The sequence below is a fragment of the Mirounga leonina genome, unplaced genomic scaffold (genome assembly GCF_011800145.1).
Source record: "Mirounga leonina isolate KUSES-001 unplaced genomic scaffold, KU_Mleo_1.0 Mir_175, whole genome shotgun sequence".
In the NCBI taxonomy this organism is placed as follows: Eukaryota; Metazoa; Chordata; class Mammalia; order Carnivora; family Phocidae; genus Mirounga; species Mirounga leonina.
The window spans coordinates 4,900,138-4,919,702 of NW_023270453.1; the positions used below are offsets into that span (position 1 = coordinate 4,900,138).

At 37.6% G+C, this 19,565-nt stretch overlaps 1 protein-coding gene across 3 annotated transcripts in view; it reads right to left on the reverse strand.

The window, feature by feature from the left end:
- Positions 1-19,565, reverse strand: part of MRC1 (mannose receptor C-type 1) — a 109,329-nt gene that overhangs the window by 46,596 nt on the left and 43,168 nt on the right. For all 3 annotated transcript variants that reach the window (XM_035021531.1, XM_035021532.1, XM_035021533.1), the window contains 3 exons: positions 9,942-10,099; positions 8,201-8,311; positions 1,616-1,731 (listed from right to left, as the gene is read on the reverse strand). In XM_035021531.1, the coding sequence (XP_034877422.1) occupies positions 1,616-1,731; positions 8,201-8,311; positions 9,942-10,099 (385 nt within the window). The remainder of the gene's footprint in view (positions 1-1,615; positions 1,732-8,200; positions 8,312-9,941; positions 10,100-19,565) is intronic.

The window sequence follows — 19,565 nt, forward strand, 5'->3', positions numbered from 1 at the left end:
TGCACATTTTAAAATTTCTTTTAAGTTTATTCCATGCCTAATCCAGTGCTTTGCAAAGATTAAGGGAAAAATAAATAAAAACTAAAACTTCAAAGATGGTTGGGACTCTAGAAGTCAAAAAGTTATATAAAATGCTCTATGTCTATGTGATTTTGATTTTTCTGGACCTATCAGTCTAACAAACCTAGCAAAGCAAAAAAAAAAAAAAAAAGGAAACAAAAACAAACAACAGCAACAAAAACCCAGAAGAATGTAAAGGAATAACAAAATATTCAGTAAATCTCTCTACCACATTTTTTGGTGGAGATACTGGTAAAGATAGAAAGCGGCATTTTTGAACTAATAAATTTTACTTAGTTTCCCTTCTTTTTTTTTTTTTTAGTTTTTTTTTATTCTTATGTTAATCCCCATACATTACATCATTAGTTTTAGATGAAGTGTTCCATGATTCATTGTTTGTGCATAACACCCAGTGCTCCATGCAGAATGTACCCTCCTCAATACCCACCACCAGGCTAACCCATCCTCCCACCTCCCTCCCCTCTAGAACCCTCAGTTTGTTTTTCAGAGTCCATCGTCTCTCATGGTTCGTCTACCCCTCCGATTTCCCCCGCTTCATTCTTCCCCTCCCGCTACCTTCTTCTTCTTTTTTTTTCTTAACATATATTGCATTATTTGTTTCAGAGGTACAGATCTGAGATTCAACAGTCTTGCACAATTCACAGCGCTTACCAGAGCACATACCCTCCCCAGTGTCTATCACCCAGTCACCCCATCCCTCCCACCCCACCCCCCACTCCAGCAACCCTCAGTTTGTTTCCTGCAATTAAGAATTCCTCATATCAGTGAGATCATATGATACATGTCTTTCTCTGTTTGACTTATTTCACTCAACATAATACCCTCCAGTTCCATCCACGTCATTGCAAATGGCAAGATCTCATTCCTTTTGATGGCTGCATAATATTCCATTGTATATATATACCACATCTTCTTTATCCATTCATCTGTCGATGGACATCTTGGCTCTTTCCACAGTTTGGCTATTGTGGACATTGCTGCTATAAACATCGGGGTGCATGTACCCCTTCGGATCCCTACTTTTGTATCTTTGGGGTAAATACCCAGTAGTGCAATTGCTGGATCATATGGTAGCTCTATTTTCAACTTTTTGAGGAATCTCCATACAGTTTTCCAGAGTGGCTGCACCAGCTTGCATTCCCACCAACAGTGTAGGAGGGTTCCCCTTTCTCCGCATCCCCGCCAACACTTAGTTTCCCTTCTTGAAAAAATTTGATATATACTAGATCAGAAAAAAGTCAGATCCACAAACTATATTTACTAGAATATTAATGAACTGTTCTGAATATTGCTTTATAGTTCTAAAAGGAACAAAATATTTTATAGTGCTGCAATGAAGAATCCAAATAAGGATATGATTTTTAATGCTCCTACTTTTGCAAGCCATATCTCAAGATGTACAGAAATTTAGAGCATGTTGATTTATAGAATTTAGAGAAATTTACAGAAATTTAGAGTGTGTTGATATTTAGGCTTCTCTGAAAACATTTTATTATTTGACATACATTCAAATAAAATTAAAATAGTTACATACCTGTCTTCAACAGTTGTTAAGTAAGCCTTCTCATTTAGACAGGTTTGATTTGCTTCCATAAATGTTGAAAGTGTGTGTCCAATCAAATAGCAGTAGAAGCCATGTCTTTTCCAGCCCTATTAATGTTATCAAGCAGATTATCAGGGATATTAATTAAATAATATTATTTTAATAATTGCACTATCATGACACATATCATGAAACATACATTTATAAATCACAGAAGTATGTAGAGAACCCAAATACGGAAAATTTGAAATGCAATGAAAAATATTTATATGAATAAAGAAAACAGTAGTACATTTTTCCTCTTATGACACAAAATGGGTCAGGGCATTCATTCTCTCCCCTCCTGATACATCTTCCAACAAAAGTGATTTGTGAAATGCATACTGAGGAACCTGAACAGAATGGCTAAGATTTCTGTATTAGAATAGGTAACCACAGGAAACAGTTTGCCGAGTAGCAGACCTAGTTTCCTACTGAAGCCAAAAGTAGGTAGTGACTATAAAGCTGTGTCATCTGGTCCTAGGACAATACTTATCAAACTCCTGGCAACGTGATTCGGCATGATTTCTCTCCCATACTTCAAACACATGGAAATGCTAAATAAAAACATAACAATAAACAAAAAATCCATATTTGAGGAAATCTTCAGATACCAAAAACATATAGAAAACTAAAACACTAGAATGGGAAATGCTCAAGTCAAGACTATCGTTGCCCCATATGTACCAGACCTAGACTAGGATACTAGGCTCTAGAGGAAGGGGTACTAATGTCCACACAAATGAGGGTATTTGTCCATCAGCCCACTTGAGGCAGGGAAATGGAACTGAAGTCCTTACATAAAGATGATCCCCATTGCGGCGCCGGAGTGGCTCAGTCAGATAAGCGGCTCACTCCTGATTTCAGCTCAGGTCATGATCTCAGGGTCCTGGGATCAAGCCCCACGTCAGGCTCCATGCTCACTGGGGAGTTGGCTTCAGGATTCTCTCTCTCTCTCTGCCCCTCCCCCTGCTCATGCTCACTCTCTCTCTCTCTCTCAAATAAATAAATAAACCCTTTTTTAAAAAAAGATGATACCCACTAAGGGGAGCCCCTATGGGAAAGGAGACAGAAAACTCTATTCACAAAACCAGACAATAGCAGATTCTTGTCATCTGCCTGGGGTTCTAGGTGCAGGGGAAAAAAAAATCCTCTGTTAAAAATAAATACTGGGGGCTCCTGGGTGGCTCAGTTGTTAAGCGTCTGCCTTCAGCTCAGGTCATGATCCCAGGGTCCTGGGATCGAGCCCCGCATCGGGCTCCCTGCTCGGTGGGAAGCCTGCTTCTCCCTCTCCCACTCCCCCTGCTTGTGTTCCTGCTCTCGCTGTCTCTCTCTCTCTGTCAAATAAATAAATAAAATCTTTAAAAAATAAATAAAATAAATAAATAAATAAAAATAAATAAATATGGATTCTGTGCCAGAGATGGGTGCTGGTTCCAATTTGACACTATTCACATTGTACTAGAATCCACAGCCAAAAACATAAGATAAATCTTGTCTACAAAAGGAGAAATTCCTAGGCACTCAGAAAAGTAAAATGCAGAACCACACAATAAAAATATTTCCACAACACAGGTCACATAAGACTATGACATTTGAGGCTTAGGGTGGGGATGGGATGGGGACTAATCACAGCCAAAAATTACAAACCACATGAGGCTCATTTTAAGGGAAAGACAGCAATGTAATATAATAAAACAATCTGGAAAAAAATATATATATATAAGCATGTTTCAGGGGTGTCTGGGTGGCTTAGTTAGTTAAGTATCTGTCTTCAGTCCGGGTCATGATCTCAGAGTCCTGGGATCGAGTCTCACGTCGGGCTCCCTGCTCAGTGGGGAGTCTGCTTTTCTTCTCCCTCTGCCCCTGCATCCCACATGTACTCTCTTTCATTCTCTTAAATAAAGGAATAAAATCTTTAAAAAACAAAAAACATGTTTCAGATGATTTAACAAAAGAAGACAAAAGAAGGAAAATCAATAATGAAAGATCAAAATGCTCTGAACAAAGGACAAGATGATCTGAACACACAAAAAATAGAATTTCTAGAAAAGAAAAATATAAAGTTAAAAACTCAAGGGCCAGATTAAATATAGAAAATATGGTTTCAGAAAGATTAGTCATTTGAATGAATGTAACAGAGAGATGAACATATGAAAAGAGATTTTTTAAAGATGGAGAGAAAACAAAAAATAGAATGAAAAGGTTGAAAATCAACCTAAGAAAAGTTTCAGAATCATCAAATAAAATTAATGACTGATAATTTTCAAGAATTAAAAGAGACAAATTCTAAAAATGAAACACAATGAGTACCAAACAAAAGAAAATTAATCCAAATTTCAACATATTGTACTAAAAGCCTGCAGAATGACAATTAGTAGATCTTAAAATCAATCAGAGAGAAAATAGAGTACCCACTTTTAAAAAAGAAGAATTAGCCTAATATCAGGAATTCCAATGGCAAAAAATAAAGCCAGGAGAAAATGAAATGATATATACACAGCGCTGTCTGAAAATTGCTGTCAACCTAGCATTTTAAAACCTACCTAAATTATTATGCAAGGTGAGGAGGGATCAGAACATTTTCAGATAAAGACAGAAAGTGTTCCACTCCCATATCACCAGTGAAAAAAAATCACGAAAAGATTTACTTTGGCAAGAAGGAATTTTAAGTCAGGAGGAATAAACAGCCTGAAAGTCACACTGAACAAAGAAACCAATAAATGTCTTAGTGAATCCAGGTCTAAATGTCTGTATGAATAGCAGAGATAACTAATTGCAGGTGGGAAGTTAAGGAATGGGAAATTAACAAGATGTATAGTTTCCTTAATATACTGTACCCATGTCAATTACGTAGCTGTTCGAACTCTAGTTACCTAAGTTCTCACTGCAGGGAGGAGAGTAGATGGTACAGGGAATTCTCTGTACTTTCTTTTTCAGTTCCTTCTGAGTCTCACATTATTTCCAAGATAAAAAAAATGTTAATGTTTACGTGGAATAATAAACTTCATTTTGTTCAGGAAGCAGAGAGAGATACTGATTAACTTCAAGTCAGTATTGTATGTTAAAAACCTAAGGTTAGGGCGCCTGGGTGGCTCAGTCGGTGAAGCGTCTGCCTTCAGCTCAGGTTATGATCCCTGGGATTGAGTCCCGCATCCGGCTCCCTGTTCAGCAGGGAGCCTGCTTCTCCCTCTACCCCTCCCCACTGCTTGTGACCTCTCTCTCTCTCAAATAAATAAATTAAATCTTTTTTAAAAAAACACAAAACCCAAGGTTAACCATTAAAAAAAAAAAAGTGGAATGTATTATTCATAAACCTGTAGAAGAGGAAAATGGGATCAAAACATTCAATAGAACCAGTGGAATGCAGGACAGGACAAACGAGAGAAAAGAAATCAGAACAGTAAATAAAATAAAATTCAAAATAAGATGGTAGAAACAAATGCAAATATATCAGTATGCAAAAAAAAGTCTGAACTCAAGTTTGCCAATAAAAAGACAGAGTTCCTCAAATGAGATAAAAAATAAAAATGCTGATATATATTTACAAGAGCCATCCCATGACACAGAATAATTAAAAGCAATTAGTTGGAAAAAGAGATTCTAGGGAAATACCAAGCAAAAGATAGCTTCTGTGGCAATATTGATATTATTTAAAATTGACTTTATGGTTAAAAAAAAGCAATATGAATAAGGAAAGTAATTACATAATTAAAGGTCTGATGTATCAGGAAGATATGACACAGATGAAAGTGTATAAAACAAAAACTGACAGAATCGCAAGGAGAATATTTTGTCGAGCAGACAAAATATTAGGAATATAGAACATCTAAAATAATATAAATTGTTAAGCTTTTTCCTAGTCAACGTATATGGACCCTGAACTGAACAAGCAAAGATCATTCTGTTCAAGCACACTGATTATTTACAAAAACTATGAACTAGACCATAAAGTCTCAACAAGTAACGACAACCAAAACTCTCTATGATCCACAGTGCAGTGAAATCAATAGTCTCTAATTATTTAGAAACTGAAAAACAAAATTCCCATCATTACCACCAAAACCCCCAACCAATATCAACACACCCACCCACCCACACACACACACCTAAATAATTCAAGGATCAAAGAAATCTTTTTTTTTAAGATTTTATTTATTTATTTGAGAGAGAGAGAATGAGAGACAGAGAGCATGAGAGGGGGTAGGGTTAGAGGGAGAAGCAGACTCCCCGCCAAGCAGGGAGCCCGATGCGGGACTCGATCCTGGGACTCCAGGATCATGACCTGAGCCGAAGGCAGTCGCCCAACCAACTGAGCCACCCAGGCGCCCCAAGGATCAAAGAAATCTTAATGGAAATTAAAAATATTTGGAAGTGAATCATAATGAAAGCACTCGATAAGAAAACTTGGTTCGTTGGTCCAGGGTTCCAAGTTCACCTTTCATTTCTGTATTTAAAAACACATTCATGTGAATGTCACATCCATTAATCCTACCATCTAAAGCTCCTGGTAGTAGATTTTATAATTTCAGATTTCAAACTCATCCATGGGATTCCTCCTCAGCCTGGAAAAGGGAGCTTCTGTATAAAATAGCTTAACATTTGCATCTGTCAGACATCCTGGAATCTCAGAGACTCAGGACCACTTTGCCCCAGATATCCCACAAAGGTAGCAGTGAATTGAAAACTGAACCCCAGATCTTTATAACACGCCTATGGTTTTGAATTCTCAAAAAGGTCCCCACATCACCGAGTGCCCAGGCCCAGACAGAAAAAAAAGAAAGAAAAAAAAGTCTCGTTATCTTTCTTAGCTAGTGAGTGGATTTTTGTTGTTGTTGTTCGAGTCTTCCCAGCCCTCTGAGGAAAGCAACCTACAGCAGCAGGTTTTTTTTTTTTCCTTTTTTTTTATTTATCATTATTTTTTTAAATGTTTTTATTGTTATGTTAATCCCCATACATTACATCATTAGTTTTAGATGTAGTGTTCCATGATTCACTGTTTGTGCATAACACCCAGTGCTCCATGTAGAACGCAGCAGCAGGTATTTTTAAACTGGCCAAATTATTTAATGCCTCTGAGCTTCAGTTTCCCCTTCTGTCTAATTAGGAACACAATATTTATCCTTTAAGATCATTGGCAGCATAGTAACTACACTCAACAAAGAGTTATGGATGTTGTCTTATTTTTCTTATTACCACCCTACTGATTAAACTGGATTTTATCAGACATTGTAGATATGACAATTACTAGACTATATATATATAACTTATTATCTATATAAACTGTTACATGTATACAAACTTTGATCAATTGTATAGAAGTAATAACATTTAAGGATTATTTCTTCTTTATATAAAATTACAATAATATACACTCACTCGTATATCCATATGATTAGGCAAAGAATATGTAAATACACTGGTAGGGAACCCATTAGTTTCAGCGTAGAGATGTGGGGTCAGGAGACCGGGGTTCTAGCCTTGCTTCTGTCACTCCAAGAAAGTCATAGCTTCTCTGGGCTGAATTTTCAGAACATAAAAATTAAAGGGGGGATTTCAATTATCTCAAAGATCCCCTATATCTCTAACAGTCTCTGATTTTGTGTCTGCTTGATGTTTCTTGATGATTTATTTGGACAGTCCTAAATTATGTTTCATGAACTCTCAGCCTTCTGGTGTTTGTGACAGGATGATCTGATCACAACATGACATGCTTGGAAAGAAAATTAGTTTCTACTTTATTTTTATCCAAGAGAAGTGAGAAAGGAAAAAAGAGGAAGACAAGCAACTCAGCAGTTAAACAGGAAAATGATAACCATACACCCTGTATTTTGTAGTTTCTTTATGCTGTTAGAAATTGTTTCAAAGAGATCATTTACTTCAACCTCAAAGAATTTTAAGAGCTAGAGGGAGGTAGTACTGAGGTACAGGCAAGATTGATAGATACTAAGATGGCATGGCTTTATTCAGTGTAACTGGTTACTGCTGGCTACCACCAGCTAGTTTGATCTCCCGCCTCTTGCTACAGGGATCTATTGGGAGGAATCCCCATCAGAAGCAGCGTCCTCAATGGAGGACGTCCTTATAAATGGAGAAAATGACAGGATAGTTTGCTATCTGAAACTTAATGGTTATCTACTGGAAATGTTTCTACAACCCATAGGATGGATCATCAACTACCAAGGCTTCAATGACCTTTCTTCCATGACCATAACCCACCTGAATCTCATTACCCTCACCAGGCTCCCTGGGTGTGTGCTTTTATTCTCTGTTCTCGCTCCCGCATTGGGGTGGGAGAATTCCCATGGTGTTCTGAAAGTCTGCTGACCACATGCACCCATGGTAACTGTAGAGAACACTCAAAGAGGCCTTCAGGAAGAACAATGATGCCAAACCCTAACAAGAACCTGTTGAACATCTAAACAGCTAGAACACTTGGCTATGACAATAATAAAACTCTTCTGCTGCCAAAAAATAAATCCAAGATATCACATAATGTTTTGAGGTCTGAACTTACTGTGCATGCTCAATACTTACTTTTTGGCAGCCTTGTTCTACCTCCACTGTTCCCGAGGGTTGGGTTTGAGATTTCATCTTACAGATGTAGTCAAGAGGTCGCTCACAGGCCCGATCTGCCCAGTACCCATCCTGCAGAAAGCAAAGAGAAAAAAATGTTTGATTATCAGTTGTTTGACTCTGAGACTGTTTTCTTGTAATTGGGCCTCAGGAAAGGAAAACAAAAGTTCTTAAGAGAAAAATGGCATCTCTGAAAGGAAAGGTAAATTGACATTTTATAAGTCAACAGCAAATTTGGTTCTGGCTACAAAGATGTGAAAGGAGATTGCAGACCCCCAATATGTTTTTATATTTTGGCTGTCCTCGCCACTGTGTAGAGGAATCTAGAGAGAAACTAAAAAAGTTTGTAAGCCTTGAAGTGATGGTGCCAAAAGAAGGTCTACACGCAGCCTCTCCTGTTGGCTGTTTTCAAGTTAACCAAGTACATAGAGAGCCATCCAGAAAAACTCCCTTGCCCAACACACCAAAGTTGAAAACACCCCAAAACCAGTCATCTCTCTTCCCTTTTCCAATTCATATTAATGACTGTCCTCCTGGATCTAAGGCTCTACTTCCCGCTCAGCTTCAGATTCTACCTGTTCCCCCTTCCTGAGAGACTTCACATCAAAATGGCCTCTCCTCTCCCTCATGTAACTATTGAAAAATGTTTTCTATATTGTCTGCCTCTGATCCCTCATTTATCACTCAGTTGCAACCCACTGCCATCTGGTACTCAACTTTCAGCCAGAGTAATATTTCTAAATTGAAAAATTGTTCTTGCCACTCCTGGGCTAAGGCATATTTTCTCCACCTCAACACTCGCTAGTGTTCCTACCCACCCTTCCACCTCTAACTCTGGGCTTTCAGCCATATTGTCTTTCAGTTCTTTACAAGAATGATGTTTCCTGGTTTCCTCTTCCTAGGACACACTTCTGCCTATCCTTTCAATAGTTAACACCTACTTTTTTCTTAAGCTTTCAATTAATCACAATGAAAACAACCCCAATGACGAAACAGCTAATACCTACTGAACAATAAGTTTGGGTCAGTCACTGTGCTTGTTATATGCATTAACCTATTCAATCAACAATTGTACCCAGCTTAATGGTGGCTATAAGGATTGAATAGGTTAAACTTAGTGTTAAACTAAGTTTCTGAAACCATTAAGTTTCAGAAGCCATGCCATCTCTCTTATTCTGGAGAGAATAAGCCATGCATCAAAACCCAGCCTCTCAACCACCATGTTCATTATCCATTAGCAAAAGATAATTTGATGATATTCTTCAGTCACTAAAGTCATATTTAGGACATGGATGCCATCTTTTCATATGCGACATCTCCATGTAACCTAAAAGAACAAATGTAGCTCTCCAAGCACAGACTGCAGATTGTGGAACCCAGAATAGACCTAAGAACATCTACTCAGAGCAACCAGTCAAAAATAAAACCAAAGCTCTCATTTGATAAGTCAAGCTATATGTATTGCCACTGAGAACCCAGCACAGGAACCAGATGAATATGGGTTACTGGTTACTTTCATCCTTGAACTGAAAGTTTCTGCCTGTTGGTTTTCTAGTCCTCTTGAAAATTTGACTTTGCTAAACAATTGAAATATAGATAGATCACCTAGACTAGAAACAATCAAAATGATATGTAGTGAGTGAGGCAGGAAGAAAAATACCCTCTGGTTTTTGCTAGATATCAGCAAATAAAGTTGCCTTACCTTGCCTTTCATTACAACGCAGTCTTCCTGCCTGTTGTTTTCATGGCTTGGTTCCCCACGAAGCCATTTAGTAAATGTAACAGGGGTCCCATCACTCCACTCAAAATACATTTGAATCTTGATGTCATTTAAGCCAATCCATAACTCATCATTTGGCTCTAAACAGGAAGAAAAACACAAATGTAATGTACACATGTTTTCTTTCCAAAAATCAGGAGGTTATCAGGAAAGGAAGGCCCCCTGCTTTATTAACAAAAGTTCTACCCCCTTAATATTATAACGGATAAAAGACCATCCTCTTGCGTGTTAACCTGAGATGTCAACTACATTTTATGTTGTCAGTATTAGTTTAATTGCACAATGTATTCTTTACATTGTGAATGCAACTTTATTCTCTTATTGTGGGAGTATAATATATCTCCTGGAATTTGCTAAAATGAGCCTAAATTTGGTCCATCTTTACCCCCCTCTTGTGAAGCTACTTTTTTGTTATAGTTCTATAACAACTGCACTCACAGTATTGGAAACATGATAGCTTACTTATATATTAATCTACTTGACTATTATTTAATCTCATGAATGTTTTAAAGTACTATTAAAAACCACTTCTGGGGCACCTGGGTGACTCAATCGTTAAGCGTCTGCCTTTGGCTCAGGTCATGATCCCAGGGTCCTGGGATCGAGCCCCACATCAGGCTCCCTGCTCAGTGGGAAGCCTGCTTCTCCCTCTTCCACTCCCTCCTGCTTGTGTTCCCTCTCTCGCTGTGTCTCTCTCTGTCAAATAAATAAATAAAATCTTTAAAAAAAAAAACACTTCTATTTTATTACTATGTTGTTATTAAGAACATTCTAGTGTTTCCATTGAAGCTCAATATCTGTAATAGGAGTGAGAAGATACATAAACTGAGGGGCTGAGCTGTCTCTCCTGACATTTGGGACTTATTTATTAGTATATAAATATAAATGAATCTGTAATCATTTTCATATAAAATACCAGAAAAACTCAAATAACAAATAAAGGTTAAAACAAAAACAACCAGGTACAGATAAAAATGTGATCATTTTGTTTTATTCTATGAAGAACATTATTGGCCTTATCTGTAGTTAGAACTCTAAAAATTCTAAATATTATAACTAAAATGGGTCAAAATTTGAGGCCTACATTTTCATGGCTAGAAACATATATATTAACAAATTCAAAAAAAATGAAAGAATACACAATTCAACATCTATTTAATTTGTACTACTGGAAATTTCATCATGAATGCTTAATTTATGTTCTTTAAATGGTAAAAATAAAATTACTTGTGAAAGGATTATAAAGATGATGTTGTAGTAGAAATGAGAAAAATGCCACACTATATAAGAATTTCCCTAAATGGTTTCATCTCTTCCTCCTAAAAGTTGTCACTAGACTTTGCTTTTGGAGAAGTCCCTGATTGGCCCATTGCCAACTCCAACAGATGTTTCCAGTGCCATGAGGCATGAATGACATGGCCAGGATGATCCCCTTTTCCTTTCACTTAATTTGGCAGATCATGATCTTTTGAGCAGCAAATATAGGCTTCAAAATTACCTCATGTGCCCTTCTGGGATTTATGTTCAAAACTAATAAAAACCTAAACTCTCAAGTCCCACAATTAAAGTATTAAGAGTTCCCTATAAACATTTTTTCTCACTAAATTGTGCATCTCCCTCTAGTTTTTGTAATTCCTAAGCACAATCTAGACTCTATAAAAATATATAATACATGAGTGTAAAAAGTTGTTAGACCAATTGTTACGAGTCAGTTAGGGAAGTTGTCTTAGTTGATGTAGTCATAACTTACCTGTGCAAGTCCCAATTTCTCCACTGTACTTCCACAATTAATATAAAAGATATTAAAAATTATATTTTCTCAACTACCTAATAAGTTTTTCTAGGCTTTTGATTTAGAAACAATAATTTTCTAGCTTTTATTTACCTTTATCAATATTATTTTTACTGTTTTAAATAAATAAGCCTTATCAATAATAAAGAAAGGGAAGATTTCCCTAGTGAAAATTTATTAATTCCTAAGCTGAATTTTAAAGCAACCTTTGCCAGAGGTGGTTCAAGATGGCAGCATAGGAAGATCCTGAACTAACCTCCTCCCATGGATACAACAAATCTATAGCTACATATGGAACAATTCCCTCTGAAAGGAACTTGATAACTAGATGAAAAATTACTCTACAACAAAGGATAAAAAGGCCATGTTGAGATGGGTAGCAGAAGCAGAGACCTAGTCTTACCAAAAACCCCAGCAGGGTGTAGTGACTCACCATCAGGAAGGGTCTCACAAATGTGGAACTCCTTCCCAGGGAGAGAAAGATTTGTGTCTAACATCAGGCACCCCAATTCTCATGATGTGTACTAGAGATGAGCCCCCAAAACATCTGGTTTTGAAAACCAATGGGTTTTAAATCCAAGAGAATAGGGATGTAGGGAATAGAAAGTCTACTCTTAAAGATCTCATACACAAACTCACTCACCCCAGGGCCCAGGGCAAAAGCAGCAGTTTCAAAAGACAGACCATATGCAAAGGAGATTCACTTGCTAATCTTAAAAATTCCACCAGAGACGCAAAAGCCTGTTGGAACTCTCTCCAGAGAAAACTGCAAAAATTTTTTGCATTCTTCCTCTACTTTGCTAGTGCTAGCACTAGTGGGTGCTATTTTTGCACTATCAATCCACCCAGCGAGTGCCCACCCACCCAACCACACTGATGCTGCAGCCTTGCCAGAGGCAGGTGAAAGCCCCCCATTCCACTACTGCAGCCCCCCAGAAAGAGCAGGCAGCACTCTACCTCCCCATAGTCCTTCCATGCACAGTCCACACAAGGGATTCCCCTTGAGTCCTGGGCTTTGGTAGCCAGGAGGGACTGTATTTCTGGGCTCCATAAGTCTGAAACAACTGGAGAGACAATTCAAGAAACAGCTAATGACTAGAGCAAAGTTAAATGGTAAGGATCATTGCCCACACAGGGCCACCACTTTATGACTGAGAAAGATAGCTGTTTCACCTGACCCACAGAATCAAACGCAGAGAGTTAAACAAAATGAGGAACTAGAGGAATATGTTTTAAACAAACAAACAAACAAACAAAAAACCAAGATAAAACCCCAGAAAAAAACTTAAGGAAATGGAGATAAGTAATTTACATACAAAGAACAATCCTTCCCCAAACAGCTGAATATACATTCTTCTCAAGTACACAAGGAATATTCTCCAAGATAGGTCATATGCTAGGCCACAAAATAAGTCTCAATAAATTTAAGAAAACTGAAATCATATCAAGCATCTTTTTCAAACACAATGGTATGAAACCAGAAATCAACTACAAAAAGAAAACTGGAAAAATCACAAATGAGTTGAGATTTTAAAATATGCTACTGAACAATGAAGAAGTCAATGAAAAAATCAAAGGAGAAATCAGAAAATATCTTCAGAGAAATGAAATGTAAATAAACAGACCAAAATCCATGTGATTCAGCAAAAACATTCTAAGAGGGAAGTTCATAGCTATAGAGGCCTACCTCAAGAAACAAGAAAAATCTCAAATAAATGATCTAACTGTATATCTAAAGGAACTAGAAAAAGAAGAACAAATGAAGCCCAAAGTTAGTAGAAGGAAGGAAATAATAAAGATCAGAACAAAAATAAATGAAAGAGAGATGAAAAAGACAACAAAAAGATCAATGAAACTAACAGTTGGTTCTTTGAAAAGATACACAAAACTGACAAACCTTTAGCTAGACTCAGTCAGATAAAAAGAAAGAAGGTGCAAATAAATAAAAACAGAAAAGAAAGAGGAAAAATTACAACTGATACCAAAGAAATACAAAGTATCAAAAGAGACTACTATAAACAATTATATTCCTACAAATTGGACAACCTAGAAGAAATGGATAAATTCCTAGACATATACAATCTTCCAAGACTGGATCATGAAGAAATATAAAATCTGAACAGACCAATTACTAGTAAAGAGAATGCATCAGTAATAAAAAAAACCCCAACAAACAAAAGCGCAGGATCAGATGGTTTCACCAGTGAATTCTACCAAACATTCAAAGAAGAGCTGAAACTTATTTTTCTCAACTCTTCCAAAAAATTGAAGAGGAAGGAAAACTCCCAAACTCATTTTATGAGTCCAGCATTACCTTGATACCAAAACCAGGCAAAGACATCACAAAAGAAAGAAAGAAAGAAAGAAAATTATAGGCCAATATCCATGATGAACACAGATGCAAAAATCCTCACAAAATGTTAACAAACAGAATTTAACAATGCCTTAAAAGGATCATAAACCATGATCAAATAGGATTTATTTCAGGATGCAAAGATAGTTCAATATATGCAAATCAATCAATGTGATACACCACATTAACAAAATGAAAATAAAAAATCATTATCATCTTGGGGCACCTGGGTGGCTCAGTCAGTTAAGAGTTCAACTCTTGATTTTGGCTCAGGTCATGATCTTAGTGTTGTGAGATGGAGCCCCACATTGGGTTCCATCCTGTGCATGGAATCTGCTTAAGATTCTGTCTCTCCCTGCCCCCCCTTACTCACACTTACTCTCCCTCTGTCTAAAAAAATAAAAATAAAAATAAATCATACTATCATCCCAATAGAAGCAGAAAAAGCAATTGACAAAATCAATATCCATTTATGAAAAATCTCTCACTCAATTGGGAATAGACAGAATGTACCTTAACATAATAAAGGCCATATATGGTGAGCCCACAACTAACATACTCAAATGCTGAAAGCTTTTCCCTTAAGACCATGAAAAAGACAAGGATGACCACTTTTGCCACTTTTACTCAACATAATATTGGAAGTCCTAGTCAGAGCTTAGGCAGGAATAAGAAATAAGAGTCACCTAAGTTAGAAAGGAAGAAATAAAACTTTCACTATTTGCAGATGATATGGTTTTATAGACAACCCTAAAGACTCCACCAAAAAGAAAAAAAAAAAAAACTGTTAAAACTAATAAGAAATTCAATGAAGTTGCAGGATACAAAATCCATATATAAAACTCTGTTGCCTTTTTATGCACTAACAAGGAACTATAAGAAAGAGAAATTAAGAAAACAATCCCATTTTCAATTGCATCAAAAGAATAAAATACCTAGGAATAATTTAACCAAGAAGGTAAAAGATCTGTACACTGAAAATTATAAGAATTGATGAAAGAAATTGAAGAAGACACAAATAAAGAGAAAGATAGTCCATGCTCATGGATTGGAGAATTAATATTATAAAAGTGTCCCTGTTACCCAAAGCAACACACAGATTCAATGTAATCCCTATCAAAATAACAATAGCATTTTTCACAGAAAAGAACAAACCTAAAATTTGTATGGAACCACAGAAGATCCCAAATAGCCAAAGCAATCTTGAGAAAGAACAAAGCTGAAGGTATCACACTCCAAGATTTCAAACTATATTACAAAGCCAAAGTAATCAAAATAGCATGGGATTGGCATAAAAGCAGACGCCGATCAATGGAACAGAATAGAGAGCCCAGAAATAAACCCGCACATATATGGTCAATTAATCTACAACAAAGAAGGTAAGGATAGTCTCTTCAGTAAATGGTGTTAGGAAACTGGAATTCACTTACAAAAGAATAAAACAGGACCACTATCTTATACCATACACACAAATTAATTAAAAATAAAGACTTAAGGAGGAGCAAGATGGTGGAGGAGTAGGAGACCTGGATTTCATCTGGTCCCAGGAATTCAGCTAGATAGGGATCAAACCATTCTGAACACCTACGAACTCAACAGGAGATCAAAGAAAGGAATAGCAACAACTGTCTGAACAGAAAAGCGACCACTTTCTGGAAGGTAGGATGTGTGGAGAAGTGAATCCGAGGTGATATTCGGGAGGATAGACAGCAGGGGAGAGGGCCTCCATCTGTCACTACTGGCAAGTGATAGAGCAGCAGAGCACAAAATGGGAACTTTTAGAAGTCGGCTCTGCTGAGGGATGTCGCCCCAGTGGCTAAGCAGGGGGTGGAACCCTCGTGGTACAGTGTGGTCTCAGGACCCTCGGGGTCACAGGAACACTGGGGTGCCTGAGTGTTGCAGAGCTCCCAGGTATCGGAGCGGGGAAGCTGGCTGCAGAGACAGAGCTGAGGTGCGGGCTCTCAGCTTGGTGTTGCCATAAACTGTGATCCACAGCACAGTCGGACCACTGCTCCTCCAGCAGGGACCCAACAAGCGGCAGATCCTGGGAGACTCACCTTCCTCCCCTGGGAGGAGCAGCGCAGGAGCGCACCGCAGGGATCTGCTGGGTTTGGAGACTCCACACAGGGTCGTGTGCCAGAGATAGAAATGCTCGATCACAGGCCGGGTGAGCATGGAGTGAGGCCGGAGACTGGGGAGATGGGAGTGACTGACTGCTTTTCTCTGGGGATGCATTGAGGAGTGGGGCCCCGAGTTCTCAGCTTCTCCAGGGTGGAGATTGGGAGCCGCCATTTTCACTCTTGTCCTCCAAAGCTGCACAGAAAGCTTGCAAGGAACAAAAGCTCCTGAGAGCAAACCCCAGCAGATTACTTAGCCTGGACAGGGCAAGGGCGGGGCAATTCTGCCTCGGGCAACGACGTCTGGGAACCATGGCAAAGGTCCCCCCCCCCAAGAAGATCAGCAAGAACAGCCAGCCAAGACCAAGTTTACCTATCAATGAGAACGGCAGAACACCAGCACTAGGGGAATACTGCACATATAATTCATGGCTTTTTTCCCATGATTCTTTAGTCTTTCAAAGTTAATTTTTTTTTTTGAATTTTTCTTTTTCCCTTGTTCAACCAACATCTTATCAATCCCTTTTTTGAAAAATCTTTTTTGCTTTTCATTTTTAGAGTCATATTCCATCCCTTCATAGTAGTTAACCTTATTTTTGGTATATATGTATAAGTTGTTCTCTCTTTAAAATTTTGGGATACAGTTTCTTCTAACAGATCAAAATATACCCTAAATCTCTAGTGTATGGCTTTGTTCTAGTCTCCTGCCTGATCACATTCTCTCCCTTTATTGTTTTAAAATCCTCTTCTTTCTTTTTTCAATCAACTTCTTATCTTATCAATTCCTTTTATAAAAGCTTTTATAATTTTCATCTTTATGGTCATATTCCATCCCTTCACTGTATTAACCCTTAGTTTTGTACATATATAAGTTTTTCTTTCTTTAAAATTTTGGGAGGCACTTTCTTCTAACAGACCAAAATATGCCCAAAATCTAGAGTGTGGCACTAATCTATACACCAGCCTGATCATATTTGATCATATTCTGGTTTTTTTGGTTTTTTGTTTGTTTGTTTGTTTTTATCTTTTTCTTTTTTTTTTTTCTTTTTTCTTTCTTTCCCTTTCTTTTCCCCCAGTTTCAGGTCTCTTCTGATTTGTTTAGTGTATATTTTTCTGGGGACGTTGTTACTCTGTTAGCATTTTGTTCTCTCATTCATCTATTCGCCCCTGGACAAAATGACAAGATGGAAAAAATCACCTCAACAAAAAGAACAAGAGGCAGTACCAACTGCCAGGAACCTAATCAATACAGACATTAATAAGATGTCAGAACTAGAGTTCAGAATGATGATTTTAAAGATACTAGCTGTACTTGAAAAAAGCATGGAAGATATTAGAGAAACCCTTTCTGGAGAAATAAAAGAACTAAAATCTAACCAATCAAAATCAAAAAGGCTATTAATGAGGTGCAATAAAAAATGGAGGCTCTAACTGCTAGGATAAATGAGGCAGAAGAGAGAATCACTGATATAGAAGACCAAATGATGGAAAATAAAGCAGCTGAGAAAAAGAGAGAGAAACAACTACTGGATCACAAGGGCAGAATTTGAGAGATAAGTGATAACATAAGATGAAACAACATTAGAAATAATTGGGATCCCAGAAGAAGAAGAAAGAGAGAGAGGGGCAGAAGGTATAATGGAGCAAATTATAGCAGAGAACTTCCCTAATTTGGGGAAGGAAACAGGCACAAAATCCAGGAAGCACAGAGAACCCCTCTCAAAATCAATAAAAATAGGTCAACAGCCTGACATCTAATAGTAAAACTTACGAGTCTCAGAGACAAAGAGAAAATCCTGAAAGCAGCTCGGGAGAAGAGATATGTAACCTACAATGGTAGAAACATTAGATTGGCAACAGACCTATCCACAGAGACCTGACAGGCCAGAAAGGGCTGGCATGTTATATTCAGAGCACTAAATGAGAAAAATATGCAGCCAAGAATACTATATCCAGCTAGGCTGTCATTGAAAATAGAAGGAGAGATAAAAAGCTTCCAGGACAAACAAAAACTAAAGGAATTTGCAAACACAAAACCAGCCCTACAGGAAATCTTGAAAGGGGTCCTCTAAGCAAAGAGAGAGCCTAAAAGCAACACAGACCAGAAAGGAACACAGACAATATACAGTAACAGTCACCTTACAGGCAATACAGTGACACTAAATTCATATCTTTTGATAGTTCCCCTGAATGTAAATGGGCTAAATGCCCCAATCAAAAGACAAAGGCTATCAGATTGGATTAAAAAACAAGACCCATTGACATGCTATCCGCAAGAGACTCATTTTAGACCCAAAGACACCCCCAGAGATTGAAAGTGAGGGGGTGGAAAACCATTTACCATGCTAATGGACACCAAAAGAAAGCTGGGTGGCAATCCTTAGATCAGACAAACTAGATTTTAAACCAAAGACTGTAATAAGAGATGAGGAAGGACACTATATCCTACTTAAAGGGTCTATCCAACAAGAAGATCTAACAATTGTAAATATCTATGCCCCTAACATGGGAGCAGCCAATATATAAGGCAATTAATAACAAAAGCAAAGAAACACATTGACAACAACACAATAATAGTGGGGGACTTTAACACCCCCCTCACTGAAATGGACAGATCATCTAAGCAAAAGATCAACAAGGAAGTAAAGACTTTAAATGACACACTGGGCCAAATGGACTTCACAGACATATTCAGAAGATTCCATCCTAAAGCAATGGAATACACATTCTTCTCTAGTGCCCATGGAACATTCTCCAGAATACATCACATCCTAGGTCACAAATCAGGTCTCAACCGGTACCAAAAGATTGGGATCATTCCCTGCATATTTTCAGACCACAATGCTTTGAAACTAGAACTCAATCACAAGAGGAAAGTCGGAAAGAACTCAAATACATGGAGGCTAAAGAGCATCCTACTAAAGAAAGAATGGGTCAACCAGGAAATTAAAGAAGAATTTAAAAAATTCATGGTAACAAATGAAAATGAAAACAAAACTGTTCAAAATCTTTGGGATGCAACAAAGGCAGTCCTAAGAGGAAAGTATATAGCAATACAAGCCTTTCTCAAGAACCAAGAAAGGTCTCAAATACACAACCTAACCCTACACCTAAAGGAGATGGAGAAAGAACAGCAAATAAAGCCTAAACCCAGCAGGAGAAGAGAAAAATAAAGATCAGAGCAGAAATCAATGAAATAGAAACCAAAAGAACAGTAGAACAGATCCACGAAACTAGGAGCTGGTTCTTTGAAAGAATTAACAAGATTGATAAACCCCTGGCCA